The sequence below is a fragment of the Leucoraja erinacea genome, chromosome 40, assembly GCF_028641065.1.
Source record: "Leucoraja erinacea ecotype New England chromosome 40, Leri_hhj_1, whole genome shotgun sequence".
Taxonomy (NCBI): Eukaryota; Metazoa; Chordata; class Chondrichthyes; order Rajiformes; family Rajidae; genus Leucoraja; species Leucoraja erinaceus.
In genome coordinates, this window is record NC_073416.1 from 5,843,097 (window position 1) to 5,869,842 (window position 26,746).

General features: G+C 42.8%; 2 protein-coding genes across 3 annotated transcripts in view; one reads left to right on the forward strand and one right to left on the reverse strand.

Moving 5' to 3' along the window:
- Positions 1–1,407, reverse strand: part of cdk2 (cyclin-dependent kinase 2) — a 29,849-nt gene extending 28,442 nt beyond the window's left edge. The window contains exon 1 of the mRNA XM_055664457.1: positions 1,269–1,407. The gene's annotated coding sequence lies outside the window, so the exon portion shown is untranslated. The remainder of the gene's footprint in view (positions 1–1,268) is intronic.
- On the forward strand, positions 1,404–26,746 carry pmela (premelanosome protein a). Of its 2 annotated transcripts, none has more exons than XM_055664445.1 (12): positions 1,404–1,539; positions 9,736–9,870; positions 12,115–12,261; positions 13,999–14,139; positions 14,958–15,119; positions 16,154–16,570; positions 19,047–19,640; positions 20,565–20,720; positions 21,955–22,060; positions 23,491–23,696; positions 25,789–25,876; positions 26,449–26,746. In XM_055664445.1, the coding sequence occupies exons 1-12, from the start codon at positions 1,476–1,478 to the stop codon at positions 26,609–26,611; spliced, it is 2,379 nt and encodes a 792-aa protein (XP_055520420.1). In that variant the 5' UTR covers positions 1,404–1,475; the 3' UTR covers positions 26,612–26,746. The 2 variants fall into 2 exon arrangements, with proteins under 2 accessions (XP_055520420.1, XP_055520419.1); XM_055664444.1 differs by having other exon boundaries at positions 25,783–25,876; positions 26,449–26,745.

Here is a 26,746-nt window from a genome sequence, read left to right on the forward strand (position 1 = left end):
TTCCCTTATCATCTGTACACTGCAGATGGCTCGATTGTAATCATGTATTGTCTTTCTGCTGACTGGATAGCATGCAACAAGAAGCTTTTCACTTTACCTCGGTACACGTGACAATAAATTAAACTGAACTAAAGTAGTAATCCAGAGACCTGGATCAACAATCCCATCATGACAGCCGTGGAATTTAAATTCAGTTAATAATTTGGAATTAGTCTTGGTAATGCTGACCATGAAAAACAACAAGATTGTGGTTCCATCAGATACGCTAATTTCCTCAGGGATTAAGGCTGCCTTGGTCTGGTCTACGAGCGATTCCATAACCACCACATGTAATTGTATCTTCTCTGATACCGTAGGAAGGAACTGCAGATGCTAGTTTAAACCAAAGATAGACACAAAATGCTGGAGTAACTCAGCGGGACAAGCAGCATCTCTGGAGAGAAGGGTGACGTTTCGGTTAGAAACCGTTCTTCAGACTAGGCAGGGGAGAGGGAAACCAGAGATAAGGACAGTGATGGAGAGATGTTTAGAACAAATGAATGAAAGATATGCAAAAAAAAGTAACGATGATAAAGGAAACAGGCCTGGTGAGAACGGGAACCTGGTGGGACTTGGGTGGGAGAGGGATGGAGAGAGAAGGAGTTACTTGCAGTTAGAGAAATCAATTCTCATACCACTGGTTTGTAAGCAGCCGAAGTGAAATATGAGATGCTGTTCCTAGTCTGATGAAGGGTCTCGACCCGAAACGTCACCCATTCCTTCTCTCCAGAGATGCTGCCTGTCCTTCTCTGATACTACCCATTACTCCCCCTTTCCTGATCAATCTCCTCACAATCACCACTATCCTGATTGCTGCCACTGGATCAATCTTTTCCCTTGTTATCCAGAAGAGAACAGCAGAACTAATTTTGCAGCAAACAGCCAGGACTAACACAAAAAGCTAAGTAAACTTACTGTGATGCAAACATATCATGATTCTATGGATATACCAACTCAGAGATAGAGAAATTCAGGGGGAGGGAGAGAGAGAAACAGGTTGAAAAGATAACAGAAGCAAAAAGAAAGAAGAAAAAAAGAACAGAAAGTGAGAGAAACAGGAAAGTGAAATAATTGTATGCACAAGAAGACAAAGTGGGAAATAATATTATGAACTTAGAGATGTACAGACATATGCTGGTCACTAGAATGACAGAGGCTGTATATTTTTTGTGAAGGTTCACTGTTGAATTTTGGTGAAATTTGATTATTTATAGGTATCTCAAACATACCCGAGTGTGGATTTAAGTGCTCAGTGCTTTTCTCTTTATCCAGCAGCTCTCAAAAGGTTAAGTTTGTTGCCGTTTGTTTCACTGATGTCACAAGTAGGCTGGGTTTGCATTCATTTGACGACTCCAACTTATTTATAAGTGGCTTGTCTGTAAGATGCGCTCTCTTCATCTCTGAATCGTTGGAAGGAAGAAGAAATAAAGAAAAAGATGAGGATCAAACAGCAGTTGCTCTTGATTTTTATCATTTGTGCTGCTCCTTTAGTTACCGGCTGTAAGTTCAACATGTTTTACATCCAACTATCGTTTATTGATATTTAATATAACTGTGTTATAGTTTCCATAAGAAGCTGTTTTCCTCTTTAGATTGCTAGCTGTTTAAACCACCTCTGGCAAATAGAAATTACACTTTGCTAGAATTCAATCTGTTTTTTAGGTTTCATCTCTATAATTCCAATCTGTTTTTTTTAAAGTCTTGGAAAGGTTCATTAAAACATTTTTTTTACCAAAAGGTGAATGTACATTTAATATTCTACAGAGTGGGAATACATATTTAATTCTCTACATGTTGGGTGTTTTAAGGATGTTTTTAGTGTTGAATGGGTTGATGATGTTTTTTTCTCTCTGTTAAAGGTTTTCTCCTCCTTCCTGTTATATAATCTCCATTCGGCTTTTGGCAGGTGTGAGGCGAGGAGAAAATGTTCACAGCGTTTAGGTGTCGGGTCTGTGCCGTATTTAAATTTAGTTTCAAAGCTGCCACTGTCGCAGTCACTTGAATTATTTTGGTGAAAATTAACTACAGATCAGATCACAGATATTTTGACTTTATATTAGGAACTAAATATAGCTTTCAGGAAGCCTAGATGCTGCCTCAAAGTATACGATTCTTCCACAGTCATTAACAAAGTGATTTTCACCATCCAACTGTCCAAGCCAACATTCGGTTTTGTTGCAATTTAACAGGAATTGATTTGCTGGCTGCAATTACAGTGGTAATCTTAAAGATCTAAAGAATGAATCCAGCAGAGCAATGGGAAAACTAATTATATTTGAGTTCAAACTGAAAATATTAGTTGGTGACAAAGAAAATGTACTTTTCATCTGGCATCTTTCACAACTTCAGGATGCCCCCAAAGTGTTTTACAGCGAATAAATTACTTTGAAAGGGAAGTCTATGTCTTAGGAAACATAAAGTCAATTTGACTCTTTGAACCTTGGGAGTACGCACTCTTTCTGCCGGTTTCTCGGTTAAATTGGATAAACATTCTTAGTTGCTATTCAACCAGAATAGAAAGCAGGGTCTGTGTGTATCAGCAAAATTACTGGTTAAAACAAATCCTTCAATGCCTGGACCAAAAGTGCAACCATCACGGAAAGTAGATTTTGCTGAAGGGTGTAAGTTATCAAGATAGAGTCACACAATCCTGAGGTGTAAAATGGCTGAATTTTGAAAGTAACGAGACAAGAAACAGAGAATTCACTTTGAATAAAAAGCTTGACATTAAAATCTAACAGGTTGTATTTGCTGTCTTGGGCTTAATCATCGCACTCCTCCCCCGCCTTGGCAAAACTGTAGGATGATCTGGAAAATCTGTAATTCAGAATACTGCAACACCAACTCAATGTGTTGCGGGGTGAGAGGATGCAGATTACTATTTCTTTTTCTTCTGGGGATTGTGGGGAGAAGGGGAGGACACGGGGGAATGGAAATAAAAGATGATTCTTTCTGTTTACTAACTACAGTGAAATGTTAAACACACATCAAAAACACATTTGATATTCCATCTTAAATATTGAACAGGCATGAATCTTCCCTCATGTCACGGTGCTGGTAGTCTGCTGTGGGTAATGTTAACTCCAGGTTGTTTACGGTCCATGTTTACAGGGTTTCAGGTAAATGCCATTGAATGCATTTCATGCAGTTCTCAGCTGCCACTTCAACAGCAACATTAATAAAGATATCTCTGCATCTGCATATTTGGGTCTCTCTCTCTCTGCTCTTTTTTTCTCTTTATTGTCTTCCCCTCTTTTATATTGGTCCTGCTTAAATTCCCCGTACTTTTGCTCTATTCATTCACTCTCCCACCTTTCCTGATTCCTCGCAGTTCCCCATTGACCCCCTCCCCTTGTTCTGCCTGCCCACTTTCCCCCCTTTTCTCACCTCTTCACTCTCCCCTTTAACTCCTGCCATGCCTTGCCCCAATATTCTCTTTCTTCTGTATCCCTCGCTATTCTACCTCCATTCCCGTTCTCCACTCCTGCCCTTTTTCAGTCCCACACCTTTTGCCCTCCCTCCTTCATCTCTTTCTTCCCCTCTCTCTCGCTTTCTCCTGCTGTTTCACCTCCTCTCCTTCTTCTTCCGTGTGGCGTGCACAGCCTAAAGTTGTTGGACAACTTGTTCTATTTGATCTTCCGTTTGTGCACGTCGAGTTGATTGCATTAGTCGAAACAGGGCGGACCACTTTCACCTTTTTCTCCTCATACATGTTATTTCCCCCAGACTATTCTCAATTATCTTTGCACTCATTGTTCTTGGCCTTTTGCTGAGTTACGTACCATTTGTCCTTTCCTGCTTTCCATCGCCATCAAGGAGACTGGCTTTGTCCCATATAACTTTAGGCAGTCAACATTTTTAAAGCCTCAAGTGAACAAGCCACCGGCCTGAAATACATAAGTTTATCCATTAATTATCTTACAAATTTAGAATACTTCTGCAGACTTTAAGAGTGAACAAAGTGGGCGGAAACGCCACCCGTCCCTTCTATCCAGAGATGCTGCCTGTCCCGCTGAGTTACTCCAGCTTTTTGTGTCTTATCTTAACAAAGTGGGAAATTGTTCCAACGAGGAGCGGTGATAATTGGATACAGTCAGAAAATACAATTATCACATTAAAAAGGTGTGTGCAGACTCAAGCAAACATCAGCGCATATTAATAAGGTGCAGAAGTGTGCTGAACATTCTCGAAGAATATAGTGAGAAGGAAATTCCAGATTTAGTAAATTGCTTGTAATCTACCTATCTTTGGAGGCACTTGAAATCCTGAGAGTAAACCAATATCAGACTTGCGTTTAGGAAGGAACTGCAGATGCTGCTGTGCACCAAAGATAGACACGGGTCTGAAGAAGGGTCTCGACCCGAAACGTCACCCATTCCTTCTCTCCAGAGATGCTGTGTGTCCTGCTGAGTTATTCCAACATTTTATGTCTGTCTAACTTATGCTTAGATGAAGTGTTGAAGGCTGCTTATGCGTTTTGCGTTTATGTGGCCCCGTTTGTGTGCTCCCTCTAAAGTTACAGCAATATTGCAGCAAAAAAAGGTGGATCCAGGAACCAACCTGAGAGCTTTGTGATCTCTCTTGCTGCTGTTGAGCTTTTAACCAGCTGGGCTGCCCACCAATAACTGTCACCACAAACGAATGTTGTGTTAAACACAAAATACTGGAGTAACTCAGCGGGACAGGCAGCATCTCTGGAGAGAAGGAATGGGTGACGTTTCGGGTCGAGACCCTCCTCAGTCTCGACCCGAAACGTCACCCATTCCTTCTCTCCAGAGATTTGCCTGTCCCGCTGAGTTACTCCAGCATTGTGTGTCTATCAAACTTGTGTTGAGTTGGTATGAAACCAGTTGAACACCACTATCTTCCTCATTCTTAAAGCTTCTTGAATTCAAAATTTTGCATGGAGGTGAGTGACTGTTATCCTTCAAGCAATCTGATCAGAGATTGATTTATGTTCCGAATGTAGAATTAAGAGGCTGCAGAAGTACTTGAAGACTACTTATGAAAATGACTTGAGGCTATAACTAGGTAGAAGTTAAATCCATTTTAGGAATAGCAACATACCAAATGAATCGTGATAAAATGTATTCATCAATTTGTTTGTGGGATCTTGCTGTATGCAAATTGGCTGTTGGGCTTACCACTGTTACAGCAGTGAGAGCAGCTTGAAGCCGTTTCCTTTGCGATGAAACGATTTGCGATGTCCTGTCGGCAGAGGAGAGGTTAGATAACAGCCTCTTTTATTCTTTGTACCTTCTTGCCCCAAAGGACACCAGGTGGCATGCCCACTTTGTTGTTACATCCTGTGCTGGAGTGGAGGCCACACACTCATTTCACCCCAGCCATCGGGAAGAAAACATAGAAAACATAAAAACATAGAAAATAGGTGCAGGAGTAGGCCTTCGAGCCTACACCGCCATTCAATATGATCATGGCTGATCACCCAACTCAGTATCCTGTACCTGCCTTCTCTCCATACCTTTAGCCACAAGGGCCACATCTAACTCCCTCTTAAATATAGCCAATGAACTGGCCTCAACTACCTTCTGTGGCAGAGAATTCCACAGATTCGCCACTCTGTGTGTGTGTGTCTGTGAAGGTACAGGAGCCTGAAAACGGTGACGTCCAGGTTCAGGAACAGCTTCTTCCCGACAGCCATTAGGCTATTAAACACTACAACCTCCAAATAAGCTCTAAACTACACAGACTATTATTGTTATCATTGCACTATTATTGTTTGTTTGTTCTTTATGTGTGTGTGTGTGTGTGTGCGTGTGCGTGTGTGTGTGTATATGTGTAGGTGCACAAAACTGGAGTAACTCAGCGGTAATCACATGTGGTTAAAGTGCACATTGTCAGATTTTATTAAAGGCCCCATTTTTATACATTTTGATTTCACCATGTAGAAATTACAGCTGTGTTTATACATAGTCCCCCCTATTTCAGGGCACCATAATGTTTGGGACACATGGCTTCACAGGCGTTTGTAATTGCTCAGGTGTGTTTAAATGCCTCCTTAATGCAAGTATAAGAGAGCTCTCAGCACCTAGTCTTTCCTCCAGTCTTTCCATCACCTTTGGAAACATTTATTGCTGTTTATCAAAATGAGGTCCAAAGTAGTGCCAATGAAAGTCAATGAAGACATTATGAGAAACAAGAATAAAACTGTTAGAGACATCAGCCAAACATTAGGCTTCCAAAACCAACTGTTTGGAACATCATTAAGAAGAAAGAGAGCACTGGTGAGCTTACTAATCACAAAGGGACTGGCAGGCCAAGGAAGACCTCCACAGCTGATGGCAGAATAATTCTCTCTTTCAGAAATAAAAATCCTCAAACACTTGTCAGACAGATCAGAAACACTCTTCAGGAGTCAGGTGTGGATTTGTCAATGAACACTGTCCGCAGAAGACTTCATGAACAGAAATACAGAGGCTACACTGCAAGATGCAAACCACTGGTTAGGCGCAAAAATAGGATGGCCAGGTTACAGTTTGCCAGGAAGTACTTAAAAGAGCAACCACAGTTCTGGAAAAAGGTCTCGTGGACAGATGAGACAAAGATTAACTTATAGCATAGTGATGGCAAGAGCAAAGTATGGAGGAGAGAAGGAACTGCCCAAGATCCAAAGCATACCACCTAATCTGTGAAACACAGTGGTGGGGGTGTTATGGCCTGGGCATGTATGGCTGCTGAAGGTACTGGCTCACTTATCTTCATTGATGATACAACTGCTGAAGGTTGTAGCATAATGAATTCTGAAGTGTAGTGACACATCCCATCTGCTCAAGTTCAAACCAATGTCTCAAAACTCATGGATATTGATACATACTCCTGTGATCTGAAGCCAAAGCTGAAAAATCAATGTATGCAGTATAATTCAGTTTAGTTTCTTCTCACCTGTACCGATGGAATGGGTGTGAATAATCCTTTGCTTATACGATTAAGTAAAAAACCGTGACCTTTGTTGAGATCATTGGCATTCAGTGTTGTCTGTGCATTGAGGCAACTCTGTAGTTTAGTTACGTTTTTTTAAAGTTTAGTTTAGAGATACAGCGCGGAAACAGGCTCTTCGGCCCACCGAGTCCGTGCCGATCAGCGATCCCCGTGCACTAACACTATCCTCCACACAAGAGACAATTTACAATTTTTATCAAAACCAATTAACATACAAACCTGCACGTCTTTGGTGTGTGAGAGGAAAGCGGAGCGCCTGGAGAAAACCCACGCTGTCACAGGGAGAATCCGTAGTCAGGATTGAACCCGGGTCTCCGGCACTGTAATGCCCCTGTCCCACTTAGGAAACTGAACGGAAACCTCTGGAGACTTTGCGCCCCACCCAAGGTTTCCGTACGGTTCCCGGAGGTTGCAGGTGATTGCCAGAGGTTGCAGGTAGTGGAAGCAGGTAGGGAGACTGACAAAAACCTCCGGGAACCGCACGGAAACCTTGGGTGGGGCACAAAGTCTCCAGAGGTTCCGTTCAGGTTTCCTAAGTGGGACAGGGGGTTAAGGCAGCAACTTTTCCACTGCGCCACTGTTTATGTTAAAATGTGTTTTGTGTGTTCCGTTGCTTTTTATTTGTATGACTGACTTGGCAAATGAAATATTCCTCGTATGTTGCGAAACATACCTGGCTAATAAAGTGTTATTGTGATTGATTGTGATTGGAGTGCAGAATTCTGCATGAATTCTCATCAAGTGACCTAGAACAAGAATTTAACACACGTAAAATACTTTTCATTTATAAGTGCTTCATTAGAGGCTGTTGATGATCTTGGCACAAGCCTAACCATGTCAAACTTGTCGCTATGGTTACTGGCTTTTCCTCATATGTGTAATGTTTTTAAAGGCACACACACTGTCAAACTGACACAGAGCTTTTGAGGAGAAACTTCGATTGATTGTTTCAACTGTGTGACTATCACAGTGATTACAAGTCAAGGGTGCAGGAATAGAAAGTTCTTGGAGGGTTGTAAGTATGAAGAAGAACGGGGAGCTAGGAAGGAAGGTTGGTGAAGTGTGATGAGCTACTTCTGCTGGCCTAAAACATGAATAACCCTGAGGGTTCTCCAGCATGTCTCCCATCAATGTGGGGTGAGGGCGGGAGAGAGAAAGCTCACGGTAATCATGGAACAATGGTATTTGCATCATTTCCCCAGCATGCCTATGCCTCTTATAAGCTTATCCTGGTAACCTGTGGGTGTTTAATACCAGATTCCCTCCATAACGAGTTCTAACCGTTTTGCAATGCAGAGGACAAACAATTTATGTGTTTTTTTTTAACAAAAGAAAATCAGAAAACAATTTGAGTTTGCAACTTTTGAGAATAATAGTCTGAATATGTTATTCCTGAAAGTTGTGTCCTGAAAATGTGAAGTATAGGTAAATACAAGGTATAATTGCACGGAAATTGGACACAAATTCAATTAGTATTTGCTCTGATGACTTTGTTAACCCCTCTATAACGGGCATGAATTAGGCTCCTCAGCTGACAGTCACATGAACGAGATCACTGGAAGATTTGGAAGGCATGTGATGTGGATGTTCTCACCAGGGATCTCACTGTATCACAATGTATGGAGATGGAATTTATCACATGCTTCAAATAGCCTGATGTTTCTTCAGGCAAAAGAAAGAAAGAAAACCTCAACACAAAGTCCGTGAGAACAAACGATTTTTAGAGCAGAGAAAGATCAGAAGTGACTTTATATAGTAATAAATCCTTTGCCAATACAGAACAAATTCTACTTCTAATGTCAGGTCAATTAATCAAAAGCTGGTAACGTTTGGATTGTGTGCAATGGAGGTAGTCAGATTCCAGAAAGGTTTTTCTTAGCTTCTTACATTGATTTGTAGTACACAAAATGCCCAATCGTCAGCAACCATTGTTATTTTTCACCTACCAGAAAAAAAAGCATCCTTTTCCTGAAGAAAGGTCTCGACCCGAAACGTCACCTACTCCTTTTCTCCAGAGATGCTGCCTGACTTGCTGAGTTAAGCCCCTGTCCCACTTAGGAGACCTAAACAGCAACCTCTGGTGACCTTGCCCGCCACCCAAGGTTTCCATGAGGTCACCGGAGGTTTTGGTCACTCTCCCTAATGGTCGAAAGTGGTTTCCGCGGTGGTCGAGGCTTCATCTAGGTTGCTGCTATTTTTTCATCATGTTTAAAACCGGCCTCGACTAAAAATAGGTTGCTGTTTTAAAAATCGATCATTTTTTAGTCGCAGGTCTAGTCGAAGCCGGTTATCTTCATAGTCGAGGAAGGTTTTCAACATATGCATGGGAGGTGGTAGGAGGTTGCAGGTCACCTCGACCTTGATTTTTTTTTTGGGTGGTGGGCAAGGTCACCAGAGGTTGCTGTTTAGGTCTTGTTCTTCTTGTTCTTGGTCCTCCAAAATATTCCAAATGGAATTTAAACTGGAGGTGGTGAAGGGAGGGCTTAAGCCAGAAAGAGTTATTGGGAAGAAAGAGCTACTTTAAATTTAGTTGCATCTGGTTGGGTAACTATAGTTGGGTGGAGATTATTCCATGCTTTAATTGTGCGGGGGAAGAACGAATTGCTGTCTCCTAAGTGGTACAGGGGCTTTGCTCCAGCATTTTGTGTCTGTCTTCAGCCTTTTTCTTCCTGGTTAACTTGTTGAAGCAGAGATACATTGAATATAACTAACCGTCGTGGTTTGGTCTGTTGACAGGGTCTCCCAATGGTGGACAAAGAAGGACCAAAGAGAACTCGACTCCGGGATGGTCGTCTGGCTCCAAGGCCTGGAATTCGGATCTTTACCCCATGTGGAAGGTTGGAGACTCCAGGTGGCAAGACTGTTGGAAAGGTAAGAGTATGAGCCTAGGCAGACAAACATGCCGGAGAAACTCAGCGGGTGAGGCAGCATCTATGAATCGAAGGAAATAGGCGACGTTTCGGGTCGAGACCCTTCTTCAGACCTAGAGTATGAGTATGTCAAACTTCAGGTTCACTCGAGTTCTGCTGATTGTATAAACCGGACTATCTTTGATCGGACTTTACCTTGCATTAAACAATATTCCCTTTATCCTGTATCTGTACACTGTGAATGGCTCGATTGTAATCATGTATGTTGTCTTTCCACTGACTGGTGAGCACACAACAAAAGATGAACTGAAGTGAAATCAGTGGTTTTAGGATGTTTGGGTGAAATTAGCCAGCAAACAGATATGTTCACAAATTATTTCTTCCTAAATCAAGCCCACTGGTATAGTACCAACGCCAATATATAAAGCAGGATTATCCTCTCCCATTGTATATCTCCTGTTGTGGCCAGCTCTTCTATTCCTCATTCCCTCAAACTTTGCTAATGGAACTCTCCCATCCCTTTTTGCTCCCTCCTGTTTCCTTCTCTAACTTCCTCTCTGCAGCCTTCCTTCCCAGCTCCCTCATCTCCTTCAGCCTTAGAACCGTGGGCGACACGGTGGCGCAGCAGTAGAGTCGCTGCTATATAGCGCTTTCAGCGCCAGAGACGCGGTTCGATCCCGACTACGGGTGCTTGTCTGTACGGGGTTTGTACTTTCTCTCACAGATCTTCAGTTTCCTCTCACACTCCAAAGACGTACAGATTTGTAGGTTAATTGGCCTGGTATAAAATGTAAACTGCCCATATTGTGTGTAGGATAGTGTTAATGTTCGGGGATTGCTGGTCGGCGCGGACTCGGTGGGCTGAAGGGCCTGTTTCTGCGCTGTATCTCTAAACTCTAAAAACCTTCCAAGAGCTCTGCATACCTGCAACGTTGACATCTCATGCACCTTCACCCCGCCCCATAGCTTCAGCTATTGAGCTTTAACTTCTGGAATCTTTTCCCTACTAAACCTCCCTGCCTCTCTAGACATCCGACCGCCTGCAGGCTTCTTAGCCATTCATTCCAAAGGTTCTAGGTTAAATGTTGTTTGATAAAGCTCCTGTAAAGTATTTGGGACATTTAAGAAAATTAAATTTGTTGCATAAAGGCAAGTTATTGTCAGTGTTTTGGGTTGCTTGCACTGATATGTCTTGGTATTCTGCTGTAGAATTTAAACGTTAATGAGCTTAAGTGAAAGCCCCTTCCAAACTTACAGGTGTACAGAATTAAAAAAAAAAAAGAAAAATCAGTGAATAAGAAGCACAAACATAAAAATAAATATGTCCCTGGGTTGCCAGGGTTTGGAGAGTGTATGATTCTTTCAAATTCTTGTAAATTTGGGGATCTATGCAAAAGGTGGACACAATTTATTTATATTGAAGAAGTGATAGAGGATTAAATTAATTTACAAATATGTAAAGGATATAACGTTTATTTTGAAGTATTCTAGGAATTGATTGTTGAACATAACCCATGAATGATCAGTTCAGTTGAGTTTATTGTCACGTGTACCAAAGTACAGTGAAAATCTTTTGTTGCGTGCTATCCAGTCAGCGGAAAAACAATACATGATTACATTCGAGCCATTGACAGTGTACAGATGTGGGAATAACATTTAGTGCAAGGTAAAGCCAGCAAAGTCCGATCAAAGATAGTCGGAGGGTCACCAATGAGGTAGATAGTAGTTCAGCACTGCTCTCTGGTTGCGGTAGGATGATTCAGTTGCCTGATTATAGCTGGGAAGAAACTGTCACTGAATCTGGTGGTGTGTGTTTTCGCACTTCTATACCCTTTGCCCGATGGGAGGGGGGAGAAGAGGAAGTGGCCAGGGTGCGACTCGTCATTGATTATGCTGCTGGCCTTGCCGACGCAGCGTGAGGTGTAAATAGAGTCAATGGAAGGGATGTTGGGTTGTGTGATGGTCTGGGCTGCGTCCACAATTCGCTGTAATTTCTTGCAGTCCTGGATGGAGCTGTTCCCAAACCAAGTTGTGATGCATCCTGATAAAATGCTTTCTATGGTGCATCTGTATGGTTAATACTCCCATGCAGATTAAGACTCTAGTGGGACAAAGTCCGTTCTGTTTACGAACCAGTGATACATTTTGGATTAAGGAGCCAGGAACTGTGGACAATTTGTTGGTTCATCTACAATTAACTTGTGTGATTAAGCGATGCACAATCAGACGTTGTTCTTGTTTACAGGAGGACCAATTTCAGTTGAAGTTAACAACGACGCTCCCACCTTAACTGGCGCTAAATCAACCTTCTACATTAACTTGAAATTCCCCAGGAATCAAACTATTCGATCTGACGGACAAATTGTCTGGGCTGAAAACTGTACTCTGAACGGTAAGCTGAAAAGTAGGCATCTTTTGTCTCAAAATAATATAACACTGGGGTGGCCAGTAGCGATGCAAACCTGGGCAGCATACGGAATGACTTGGCTGCTCAGAATACCAGGACTTAAAGGGTTAAATTACAAGGACTTTACGGAAGTATACAAAATCATGGGAGGTATGGATAAAGTGAACACTCTCAGTCTTTTTTCCAAGGAGAGGACTATAAAACTCGGCTTAATGTGAGATGGGAGAGATTTAAAGAGGAATCTCAGGAGCAACGCCCTCAATCAGAGCAAGACGTGGAAGTGGACAAATTACTATTTTCAAAAAATATTCGGACCGATATGTGGATAAGAAAGGTTTAGAGAGATAAGGGCCAAATGCAAGCGAATGGGACTAGCCCAGAATGCCAACTTGGTCGGCATGTACAAGATGGGCTGAAGGGTCTGTTTTTATGCTGTATAGTTCTAGGACTAGAATTGTATTCCTTTAAGTAGAAATGATTGAGGGCTAAGACTGCAAATGCAGGAAAGTCAAACCTTCAAAAATACTCACAGATCACAATGGCGATTAATTGCAAATTATCTTGGCGTGACTGGGAAGGAGAAGGGAGCGGGCTGGTAGGAAGTAAGATTAAAGCACAAATTCATGACAGAGATACCAAGGCGGGAAAAAAAAAAGCTAAATCACGAGGTCAATTTGTATTCCCTCAAACAGAAATGATTAAAGGGTGAACTAACTGAGGTGTTATTGACGATGAAAGGATTTGATAGAGTAGATCGAGAGGAGCTCAAGGGGGCAAACCTTCAAATTAGAACTCAGCCATTGTCAACAGTCAGGAATTTTAAGATTCAAGAATGTTTGATTGTCACGTACACTGGGACCATAACAATAACATTAATCGAGAGGCAAAGTCAGGAAGGACTTTCAGGTAATTCACAGTGGAAATCGGGAATTGTTCCTGAGATAATTAAAATTCAAACTGATATATTTTCGTGAGGTAATTGTGCGAAGGAATATAGAATAAAGTCAGGAAAACTGTTATAGCTCTTTGTTGCACGTCTATCCCAGAGTGGAAATGTCAATGACTACAGGGCAGAGCTTGAAGGTGAGAGGGGCAACATTTAAAGGAGATGTGCGGGGTAGGTTTTATTTTTACACTGAGAGTGATGGGTGCTTGGCATTGGTGGTGGAGGCAGATATGACAGCGGCATTTAAAAGACATTTGGATAGCCACATGGATAGAGTCATATAGCATGGAAATAGGCCCTTCGGCCCAACCTGCCCACACCGACCAATATGCCCCATCTACACTTGTCCCACCGGACAGTCATAACATTTAGCCCCTCGTGTATTCAAATTTGTAGTCCAGCACCATGTTTATTTTAGTCCAAAGCAATATGGTATTTTTGTATTATAGGCATCAAAATTATTTTGATAGGTGTTTAAAACTCTTAACTTCATGGATTTAAGAGTGAGTTAGATAGGGCTCTAGGGGCTAGTGGAGTCAAGGGATATCGGGAGAAGGCAGGCACGGGTTATTAATAGGGAACGATCAGCCATGATCACAATGAATGGCGGTGCTGGCTCGAAGGGCCGAATGGCCTCCTCCTGCACCTATTGTCTATTATCTATTCCTCACAGTGCCAGAAGCACGAAAGTACAAAGAGGTATGAATGTGTCAAGTAAATGTTCATCTGATGTATTTGGTGTAAAGTTGATAAACTTGCCTATTCCTATCCAATAGGTACCCACGTACATGCTGGAGAACAAGTATATCCAAATGATACTCTGCAGTATGAAGACGAGATGTTTCCAGATGGGAAACCCTTTCCCAGGATCTCGAGGAAGAAAGGATCCAAATTTATCTTTGTGTGGCAAGCACTGGGTATGCACGTCACGACTTATTTAGCTTCTTCAGAGCTGATCCCATCTATGTCATAATGAGACTGCATAGCATAAGGATGGGCATTGAACACAGCATGGTACAGTACATGCGGTCTGATCTTATATGATTTATTGCTGACATTTTATTTAATTACTAGGCTAGTCACTGTGTGGCTTCATAATTTCTATTTAATAAAATGAAACAAAGAATTGTACAAAGGAAATTTGCAAATGTTATTTCCATCCTGGGAAAAAAGTTCTATCAACTGTTGGATACATCCACAGATATAAAATGGATGGAGTCTTTATAAAATGCAATATGCAATTCAGAGCACTGTAGTTTCTGAAGGAAATGTTCAGTTTCAGGGAAAAGACTGCAGCACTTTGAGAGCAGGCTGCTTAGATTGGACTAGTTTCAATGTCATCCTGGTGAGTTTCATTGCCTGTAACTCGTTTTCACCCGGCCCACAGTGAATAATGGCCAGTTTCCTTTGTCATCTTTCTTTCTTTCATTCTTTCATTCATTTCTTCTATATCTCTCTATATCACTGTCTATATCTCTCGTTTCCCTTTGCCCAGACTCTCAGTCTGAAGAAGGGTCTCGACCCGAAACGTCACCCATTCCTTTTCTCCAGAGATGTTGCCTGACCCGCTGAGTTACTCCAGCCTTTTTGTGTCTAACTATGTTTAGATTGCAATTTGTTCTGGTGTTCTGAGGTGAATTAACCGGTCTAGATCTTTGTAATTGATGGTTGGGAAAATGATTCATGGCCCGTCGTAAGGAATTGACGCATTGGCATGTTTTGACCTATCTTCCAGGCAAGTATTGGCAGGTGATGGGTGGTCCCACCTCTCTGCTGACTATCGACACAGCAGATATCCCATTGGGTTCCTTTACCATGGAGGTAGCGGTGTACCATTGTCGCGGACGTGATAAATTTATTCCCATTGGAAAAGCCACTTCGAGGTTTACAATCACAGGTAAGTGAGAGCGTCGGACGGTGAAGCTATTTGACAATGTGCGTGGTTTATTGTCGGATATAATTAAAACAATTGCAGAAACAAGGAACTGCAGACGCTGGTTTATTAAAAAAAAACCACACAAAGTGTAACAGTAACTCAGCGGGTCAGACAGCTTCCCTGGAGAACGTGGGTAAGTGACATTTCCGATCCAAAATGTCACCTATCCATGTTCTGCAGAGATGCTGCCTGATCCGCTGAGTTACTCCAGCACACTTTTTTCAAAACTTCATTGTTGAATGTTCGCTTTGCATGTATCCATTTAGTTGAAGTTAGAGACGTCAATGTTCGTACCGCTGGGGCACAAGCTACCCAAGTGAAATATGAGGTGTTGTTCCTCCAATCTGTGCTGGGCCTCACTCTGACAATGGAGGAGGCCCAGGACAGAAAGGTCAGTGTGGGAATGGGAGGGGGAGTTAAGGTGTTCAGCAACCGGGAGATCAGGTAGGTTTAGGCGGACTGAGCGGAGGTGTTCAGCAAAACGATTGCCGAGCCTGCGCTTGGTCTCGCCGATGTGTAGGAGAATTCATCGATGTCGCTGGATCTAAACCCTGCAACTGTGTAGATAGCAGCACTCTGGAAGTCCTTCTCCACAGGGATTCGAGGAATGGACAAAGGTCTCCCATCTGCACCTATTCAAGAGATTACAGGAATGGACATGGAATTATGGCCGTACCCCCAAAATGTTTGCTTTATAAAAGGTTCAGATAGGTATTAAAAGCTATTAAAACCCCACGCATGGTCACAGGGAGAATGTACAAACTCCGTACAGACAGCACCCATGGTCGGGATCGAACCCGGGTCTCTGGTGCTGTGAGGCAGTAGCGCCACCCTGGATTCATTTTCCTTCCACACTAGTTACGTGTCAAAGTGGTCTCTACAATTGGATAAGTTGTTGCACAAAAGTGTCTCTGGATTGAAATTTAACGGCACAATTCAACAGTGTTTAATCAAGTGAAATCCTGCACTAATTTAATTTGTATTTTTCTGTGCAGATCAGATTCCATTCTCCGTTGAGATTTCCCAGATCAGTGATCTCAATGATGCAGACACCAGCTTCATACAGAACCGGGCTATCCTATTTGGAATTAAACTCCATGATCCAAGCCAATATTTAAACAATGCTGACGTCAGCTTCACTTGGGATTTTGGAGATGGCAGTGGCATTCTCATCTCCCGGGTCCACACAGTGACACACATCTACCTCGCAACAGGAGTTTTCAAACCGCAAGTAGACATACAGGCCGCCATACCATCGACTGTGTGCAGCACAGCCAATCCCACAGCCGAGAGTTCAAATCCGATGATCTCAACTATGATCTTTGATTCTACGCCAGCTCTCCCTGTTGTCACCTCTGGACTGACTGTATCTCCTGTATCTAGCCAGCCAACTGAAGGGGAGGTTTCTACAGGTAGGAAAACCCCAGGATGATAAACACTGGGATTGAAGCAGAAATGATTCACGACATTTTTACTTTACATATTTGCAAGTTGCAGCTGAGGAAAGCGTGAGGGCAACGAACATATGGTGCTAAAGTGTGCAGATTTATTTTTTAAAAGAAGAAAGCATTAACAACTGCTTTCATTTAAGAAGGAACCTTAAGGTAGTAAAATGTTACAGAAGCATTATCAAAATTTGAAAGTAAAGCATGTATGTAGGTAGTGGAACAGATGATAAAAGTCATAGTCTAGACTCGAAGAGATAGGTTTTTAAAACGTGCCTTAAAGAAAGAATGGTGGGGAGGGTTGGTGGGCTTGGAGGCTTGGCATCTCAAGGCGCACCTACTGAGGATGGACCGATTCAAATATTAAAACTGGGGATGAAGAGTTGGAGCAACACAGAGCAAGATCTGAGTGGATTGTTCGGCTGGAACAAGATGCAGAGACAGGAAGGTCGATTAGAACGGAGATGAGGAAACACTTTTCCACCCAGAGAGTTGCGTGTCTGTGGAATTCTCGGCCTCAGAGGGCGGTGGAGGCAGGTTCTCTGGATGCTTTCAAGAGAGAGCTAGATAGGGCTCTTAAAGATAGCGGAATCAGGGGATATGGGGAGAAGGCCGGAACGGGGTACTGATTGGGGATGATCAGCCATGATCACATTGAAGGGCCGAATGGCCTACTCCTGCAACTATTGTATATTGTCTATTGAAGGGCAAAGCCTTGGATGGATTTGAAAAGATGCGTCAGAGGTGTTGCTTAAAGGGGAGTCAAATAAGCTAGTGAGTACACGACTGATGTGTTAAAGGGAGTTTCTGGCAGGAGTTTTCCAAAAGGCTGCAGTAGTTTGCACAAGCTCAAGGTTACAGAAGATAAAAAATGGCAAGTTGACCTGGAGTGCAACGGCATAGTTGAGTCTAAAAACCGGTATATGAAATAAAATAAGTTAGAGTAGCTGAGCAGAAGTAGTGGCAGAGACTGAGTTGGAAGTAGGCGGTCTTGGTGATGGATAGAATGAAGAAGTATTTAGGAGCATTCAGAAGTATTGGTTATACTTTTCTTCAAAAACTAGGAGTGTTGTTCAAACATGCTTTCTGAAGGGAGTAGATTCAATATTGGCAGAAGCAACCCATTTCTGGGTTTTAAATCTAACTCACCATCTTTCTGGTTGGCTATATCTTGTGATGTTGGGTAACCGAAACTGGATACAGGTAGTTCTGTAATAAAGCAATAGTTGCGCTTCTAAGAAACCTCGTGTTATAGAAAATTGCACCATAAAGACAATTGTGGGAAAGAGGGTTAGGGACCAGGGAGTTCCAGATTCACGATAACAAAGTTATTTTTCCCGCAGGTTTTTTTCAAAAATAAAGGTCTTTTCAAATAGCAAGTTTATTCTTGTTACTGCTAAAAATAATAAAGGCTATATGTTACATTGTTTGATAGAGTACTGTTGCATTAGTGTCAACAGAAGCGATTGCTTGTCAAATTTCAATGCCCACCAGCGGTTAAAGTAGCAACTGTGTTCCAAAAAGACAATGGTGTCTAAGTACTTCAGGGAGGTTACATGGAAACATTTTTTTAAAATCTCCTATACTGTTTAAATCCAAGTCATCTTTTTTGATCGTGAAGAAAGACCTTAATATCTTTGAGTCTTCAATAATCATAAATAAATTATTGTGGGAGGGAATGTGGTTCATCAAATTTTATCTGCATTTGTTTCATTGTCATCTTTTTAAAAAAAGCGTAAATTAATCACTTGCTTCAGTGTCCATGTGGCACCTTAATTACAGAGTGTTCAAAAAGCAGAATACTGCAGAGGCTGGAAATCAGTAATAGACGCAGAAAATAACCAGCTGGTCAGGTAGCATCTGCGAACGGTGAAACCGATTTAAGGTTTCGGAATACTGACGTTTAGTCAGGAATGTCCTGGAGAAAAGTTATTAATGTGAAACATTACCTCTGTTTCTCCCTCCCCAGACGCTGCCTGGCCTACTGATTATTTCCAGCATTTTCTGTTTTTAGTTGAGGACTGAGCTTGCTAAAATGGATGGTTCTGTATAAAACCATCGCAGTCTGAAGATTATCATGATCCAGTTTTGGGACAGATTTGCTAGGCGGAGACCAAAATGTGTACTGTAGCATACTGCAAAAGCAAATTAAACTTTATCAATGACATTCATGTGTCTAAATACCTGTACATTTATTTCACTGGTTTAAAACCGCTGCAATGTGGAAAATTCTGTTCTGCGCTCAATATAGGTGGCAGCAGCTTTATCTCTTGCTCTTAATATCGCAACAAATGACTGGTCATTTATAAAGTTATGGAATGTTAGCGCATGAGTGTACACTTGTTCAAGTAAAAAGATAGAAATGAATTTGATATTCATTTGGTTTTTGTCTGGTACATCTGACAAAGACTTCAGAACTGCATCTTAATTTTTTTTCCCATAGGAAATGCAGCTCCTTCTCAACCACCAAGCATTGAACCTATAACTATATCTTCTCCAGTGTCTGATTCCCCTGCACCAGCATCTCAGCAGGATCCAACCATACTCCCCTCTGTCACTGGGGGCCCTGTTCCAAATCCTCCTTCCACCATCAATCCTCTTGCCCCCGATGAAACTTTAAATGCAGCCCTTGCTGTTTCAGAACCAGCTACAATTGTAGCAAGCTCTGCTACTGGTGACGCTATAAATGCAGCAACTGCGGCCTCAGAACTGGTTCTAAATGCGGCAAACCCCACCACTGACGAAGCTATGAATGCGGCAACTGCGGCCCCAGAACCGGCTCTAAATGCAGCAACCCCCTCCGTTGATGAAGCTATAAATGCGGCAACTGCAGCCCCAGCACAAGCTGCAAGTGCAGCAACCCTGGTCACTGATGAACTCTTAAATGCGGCAGGCACAGTTTCAGAGCAAGCTATAAACGCGGCAACGACTGACGCAGTCATAAACGCAGCAATCTCTGATGAAGCTATCATTGCAGCAACCTCCACCACCGGCGAAGCTATAAATGTGGAAAACACTGCCTCGGAACAACCAACCGGTAGGTTTTCTATGTGCATTTTATTAGAGACTTTAAAAAAAAATTGAAAACACTTAAATGCTGTTTTGTAGATGTGCAGAAAGGAGCTGCAGATGCAAGGGTAGACACAAAATACTGGAGTAACTCAACGGGACAGGCAGCATCTCTGGAGAGAAGGAATGGGTGAGGGGTTGAGACCCTTCTTCAGACCGAGTGTCACGGGAAAGGGAAATGGGAGAGATAGACGGCGATATAGAGATGTTTTATAGAAATCTGCAACCCCTAGTATGTTGGCTGAAACCTACTTTGGTGAAACTGTTTCCTTTAATTTAGTCTAATTGCTGTTCAATGGGAAAACAGAAATGTCATGATCTGAAATTACGTGGGTTCCATTCTTAAAATACATTGTAACAATATTGTTGAGTTCCTTCAGCAACAAGGTCACAACCAAAGATAATCTTTGGTCACAACATCATGGCATGAACAAAACATGCATGAACTTAATGGCCATGTCATTTGGTTTACTACGAAGATAGACACAAAATGCTGGAGTAATGGGCCTGTCCCACTTATGTTGAAAATCCAGCGGCGACCAGAACAACATGTTAAAAATCCAGCGGCAACCAGAACAAGGTACGACTCTTTGGGCGACTACTCACGACCATACAGGCTTCACCCACGACATGTTGCCTGTACGGTCGTGAGTCGTCTCCTCAGTCGCCCAAAGAGTAGTAGCGTCTTTCTGGTCGCCATTGGATTTTCAACACATTGAAAATTTTCGGCGACCTGCAATGACCTATAACGGGTGCCGACAGTCGCCGTAAAAGTCGCGTAAGTGGGACAGGCCCATAACTCAGCGGGCCAGGCAGCATCTCTGGGGAGAAGGAATGGGTGACGTTTGGAGTGGAGACCCTTCTCACTAACTGAACTTTCTTGAATCTATAGTTGAACTTGCCACGATGATGATTCAAGAGAGTGAGCCAACTGCCGCAGGCACTGACGAGGGCTTGGTGCTGGTGAAACGACAGGCTCTCCAGGAACCGACAGATAATTGCTTATTTTTCCGCTACGGCACCTTCATCACCACCATCAACACCATCCGTGAGTATGGCTTTGAAATAGATATCAAGTCAAGTCAAGTCAAGTCAAGTTTATTCGTTACATACACATACGAGATGTGCAGTGAAATGAAAGTGGCAATGCTCGTGGACTTGTGATATCCCCACCGGCAGTCAGATAAACAAATCTACAAACTTTCAAAACTGCAAGGCTATTAAATTCAAAACAAAACCAAGTGCGCTGTGTTACTTTGAAGGATCCAAAAAATTTTTTAAAGTATGTTTTTGCTGTAATGGCTGGCAATGACCTTTGTCTGAGTCTCTGTAAGTCCAGAAAACGTTGTCTTTCCAAACAAAGCACTTCTAGTTTTTTTGTCAGCAACAAAATGGCCGATAAAACTCTTAACTCTGTATACCATGCAGCACCAGCACACTATTTAAAAAAAAAAAAATTGATATTAAAGTTCCTTGCCACAAGCCTGGTCCTAGAGCTTTTCTTATTGAAGGAACCAGTGTAGTACACTATGTAATTTAGTTTACTTTAGAGATACAACGCGCACACAGGCCCTTCGACCCACCGGGTCCGTGCTGACCAGCGATCCCCACACATTAACACTATTCTACACACACACACACTAGGAACAATTTACAATTTTACCAAGCCAATTAACCTACAGAACGTCTTTGGAGTGTGGGAGGAAACCAGAGATCACAGGAAAAAACCCACGCAGGTCACGGGGAGAATGACAAACTATGTACAGACAGTGTCCGTGGTCAGGACTGCACCCGGGTCTCTGGCGCTGTAAGGCAACAACTCATCCGCTGCGCCACCGTGTCACCCACAATGTAATAGACTATATAACATAAAATTAGTAGACTATGTAGTAGACTGTAGAACCGATGCAATAAAGCAAATACCAATAAATCAATGGAGTTTGCGCACTTTAGATTTCCATTCCCCAATCCCAATGTATTAAAAAAGTCAGACTTCAGATCAGCCCAAAGTGGTGCAATGAGAATGGCTTAATCACACTCCTTGCATTCTGTACACCAGACTTGTGCACAGAAAAGGGTGCTAAAACTAAGGTTGGAGCCAGTTTCCTATCACCTATTGGTGATTTTGTGGTGCAACATGTGAACTACTCAAAGCTACAACCAAGATAAATTTAATTATTTTACTTTTCTGCTAATGGATTTGTGGGATGTTATTGAAGAGGATGCTGAGATGGGGCTGTTCCCGGATTGATGGGTCCGTCTTGCCTATTCGTTTCTTTCAGAGAGCATCGAAAGTGTGGAAATTGTGCAAATATCAAATGTGGCGCCAGGTTCTGTGTCGGAGGTGCAGCAAAATGCTGTGGATTTCACGGTGACCTGTCAGGGAAGGTATGTATGGTGCAGGAGCATTCTCATCACGTTTCGTATTTAATGTAAATTAACAGTTTTGAGACGCAGTTCCACTTGCATGAGCAACACAGGTAATTAGTCAAGAGCCTAGAGTTTTATTGTCATGTGTCCCAGATAGGACAATGACATTCTTGCTTGCTGCAGCACAACAGAATATGTAAACATAATACAGGAGATAAAAGTTCAGTGTGTCTATATACATTGACCATATATGTGCCAAATAAATAAACAGATAAAGTGCAATAGGCTGTTATTGTTCAGCACTTGTTTGATGTCGTGATGGCTGTGGGGAAGAAGCTGTTCTTGAACCTGGATGTTCCAGATTTCAGGCTCCTGTACCTTCTTCCCGATGGCAACGGAGAGATGAGTGTGTGGCCAGGATGGTGTGGGTCTTTGATGATGCTGGCTGCCTTTTTGAGGCAGCGACTGCAATAGATCCCTTCGATGGTGGGGAGGTCAGAGCCGATGATGGACTGGGCAGTGGTCACAACTTTCTGCGTTCTTTTCCGCTCCTGGACGTTCAAGTTGCCGGACCAAGCCACGATGCAACCAGTCAGCATGCTCTCGACTGCGCACCTGACCTGGCTTGGCCTGAAACATTTTCTGTTACCAGAAAATGTTGCAGGCCAGCCTTGTGACTGGCTGGGAAATGGAGCTATCAAGCACAATAATTAGTCTATACATCAGGGATAAGTATTTGTTGAATTTGGTATTTAAATAGCATAGTTGGTAAGATAATTGGCCATAATTACAATAATCTTGATTCAGTTTGAAATGCAACCGGTCTGGTACCCGACTTGCCAGAATTTCCATTTGGACATATTGAAGGAATGTAACATTTCAACACTTGTGGTCTGGCCAAGGACATATGCGTTTTGATGAGAAAATCTTGTCTTTCTCAACAAAACTATTTTTACTTCTCTTTCGTGCCAAGAACTCTGAGCAGCAGGTAGTGAAAGGCCTGGATAGAGTGGATGTGGAGAGTATGTTTCCACTCGTGGGAGAGTCTAGGACCAATGATCATAACTTCAGAATTAAAGGATGTTCCTTTAGAAAGGAGATGAGGAGGAATTTCTTTAGTCAGTGGGTGATGAATCTGTGGAATTCATTGCCACGGATAGCTGTGGAAGCCAAGTCAATGGATATTTTATAGGCAGAGATAGATTCTTGATTAGTACGGGTGTCCGGGGTTATGGGGAGAGGGAAGGAGAATGGGGTTAGGAGGGAGAGATAGATCGGCCATGATTGAATGGCGGAGAAGACTTGATGGGCCGAATGGCCTAATTCTGCTCCTATCACTTATGAACAGGTGCCTTAAAAACTGTCCAGGCTCTTCCATTGTATTACGATGAAAGAACTGTTGCACAATGGTGAGATGCAAGTTTTAAGTATTGTGATTTATTTTTCAGCTTTCCAAGTGAGATTTGTACTGTCGTCTTGGATGCAGACTGTATAAATCCTCAGCAAACTGACTGCAGTGAAGTGGTGCCTGCTGATGAATGCCAGCTTATCCTTCGCCAGTTCTTCAACTCCTCCGGAACGTATTGTGTAAACGTTTCCATGACCAATGCCGTCAGCTTGGCTGTTGCCAGCGCCCATGTTAACGTGAACCCAAGTAAGTCTGTCCAAACAAAATGAGTGAATATAACGGCATTCTTGGTTTGTGCTGTCATTCCACTGCGAATGGAACTAATATAGTCAAGAGGGTAGACAAAAATGCTGGAGAAACTCAGCGGATGAGGCAGCATCTATGGAGCGAAGGAAATAGGCGACGTTTCGGGTCTCGACCCGAAACATCGCCTATTTCCTTCGCTCCATAGATGCTGCCTCACCCGCTGAGTTTCTCCAGCATTTTTGTCTACCTTCGATTTTCCAGCATCTTCAGTTCCTTCTTAAACAATATAGTCAAGAGAAAATCTTTACTTGTTCCAGTGACGAATGGCCAAAATAGCTGAATAAGAACTCGCTGGAATTTTACTATTAATATTTCTTAATCTCATTGTTAGCTTATCAGTGAAGCTCCACACACACACTCAAGACCAAGTGCTCTAGAACAAGAACAGATCCTTCGGTCCACAATGTCTGTGCCGAAAATGATGCCAAGTCCAACTCTTACCTGCCTGCACAGAATCAATATCCCTCCATTCCTTGCATATCTATGTCCCTTTCCATAAGTCTCTTAAACACCACAATCATATCTACCTCCGCCACCAGCCCGGGCAGCACATTCCAGGTGCTCAGCAACACTTGTGTAAAAAAACTTGCCCCGCACATCGTCTTTAAGCTTTGCCCATCTCACCTTCATGCTATGCCCTCTAGTATTTGATTTTTCCATCCTGCGAAAAAGGTTCTGACTGTCTAACCTGTCAATATCTTTCATAACTTTATGTACTTTTATCAGGTCAATAGACAATAGGTGCAGGAGTAGGCCATTCGGCCCTTCGAGCCAGCACCGCCATTCAATGTGATCATGGCTGATCGTCCCCAATCAGTACCCCGTTCCTGCCTTCTCCCCATATCCCCTGACTCCGCTATCCAATGGCCCGGTGTGCACCTAGTTTCCCCACCTGATCATCCCCAATCAGTACCCCGTTCCTGCCCATATCCCTGACTCCGCTATTTTAAGAGCCCTATCTAGCTCTCTCTTGAAAGTATCCAGAGAACCGGCCCTCCACTGCCCTCTGAGGCAGAGAATTCCACACTCACAACTCTCTGTGAGAAAAAATGTTTCCTCGTCTCCATTCTAAATGGTTTACTCCTTATTCTTACCACTTACCCCTCTCCCTGCAAACGCCGGTGTCCCAGACAAAACAATCCAACCTCTTCCTGCAGCTAATATCGCCAATGCAGACATCATTCTGGTACACCTCCTATGCACCGTTTCCAAATCTTCACAGCCTTCTCGTAATGGGGCAACCAGAACTGCACAGAATACTACAAATAAAGACACATCTTAAATGTTGTCAGTGACTTTATTTCAACCAGTCTCTCAGCCAGTGCATTCAAAGCGCTCACCACTCTCTGGGTGTAAAAACGTCCTCCTCGGATCCACTCTAAATCTCTTACCCCTTACCTTAAATCTGTATCCTCTTGTGTATGATGGAGCTACAGATGCTCGTTTACACTGAAGAGACACAAAATGCCGAGTAACTCAGCGGGACCGGCAGCATCTCTGGATGGAAGGAATGGTTGATGTTTCAGGTCGTGACCCTTCTTCAGACACTCGACCCGAGTGTCCATATCCTCTTGTTTTATTAACTCCTGATATTGTGGAACGTTTTCTGCAGTCTACCCTATCTATATAATTTTTAGACCGCAATGATATCCCTTCTTAACCTCCTTTTCTCCAGGGCAAACAGCCTAGTCTCTCCTCATAACTGAAGCACGCCATCCCAGACAACATTCTGGTGAATCTCCTCTGCAGCCTCTCCAGCGCTCTTACATCCTTCCTTTTGTGTGGTGGCCAGAACTGCATACAATGTTGAAGTTTGAAGACCCGAAACGTCACCCATTCCTTCTCTCCAGAGATGCTGCCTGTCCCGCTGAGTTACGCCAGCTTTTTGTGTCTCTCTGCATGCAATGTTAGATTGTTTCAACACATTTACTACTCTGACTTTTGCTCGGAGATTGCCGTCAATGTTCTGCAAGTAAATTAAGTGAATTGCTGTGATTTTGAGTGACTAACACAACTCTTTTCTCAGCTGCAGGTGGGACGACAAATACCACTGAGGTACTAGTACTGGTTGGGATGTTGCTCAGTGTTAGCATCATTGGAGTTGTGGCCATTATCTACAGGTGAGTGTTCACATGCTGCACCATGAAAGACACATGCTGCATCAAGGATAATTGGGCATTTGGCTTTTCCTACTGACATCTGAACCCCGAAGCAGAACCACCTGAAAGCTCCGTTGTAGATTAAAGACGAGGGAGCAAGAGATTGTCCAGAAGATACACACAAAAAAGCCGGAGTAACTCAGCGAGTCAGACAGCATCTCTGGAGAAAAGGAACAGGTGGCATTTTCTGGAGCAGTCAGAAAAAGGATCTCGACCCAAAACGTCACCTGTTCCTTTTGTCCAGAGATGCTGCCTGACTCGCTGAGTTACTCCAGCATTTTACACAGCTTATTGTGTAAATACTTAGTTATCATTTCGGAAAATCATTTCTTATTTATCATTTTGCTAAATCATTTCGGAAAACTTGTTAAACATTCTTCATCATTATTTGGCAACTGTATCCCCCTTTAAATTGTGGATGGGATAGCGTTTGCATCCAGTGGCTGTTCGGATTATTCTGCTCCCGCGCTGTTGCTGGATGTGGGCGCTTTCTATTTTAAATCCTCTTCACTGAATTGTCTCCCATTCAACAGGAAGTACAAGGAATATGCTCCGCTGAACCAGAATCGCTCCAGGGTCAATTCCGAGTTGATTCCAGACAGAGCTTTGGTGAACATTTTCCTGAGAAATATGTTCAGCCGACAACGGAGTGGGGTGGGTGAGAACAGCCCTCTGCTGCACAGGTGTGTCGTCTAAGACAATGCACACGGGTTAATAAAGCCCACACATGTAACCAATAAAATGTAATCCAAGCATCATTCCACCTGTGTGTTTTTCTTTCCATGCATGAGAGAAAAAGATATAAACACCGTGATAATTAAATAAAATAAA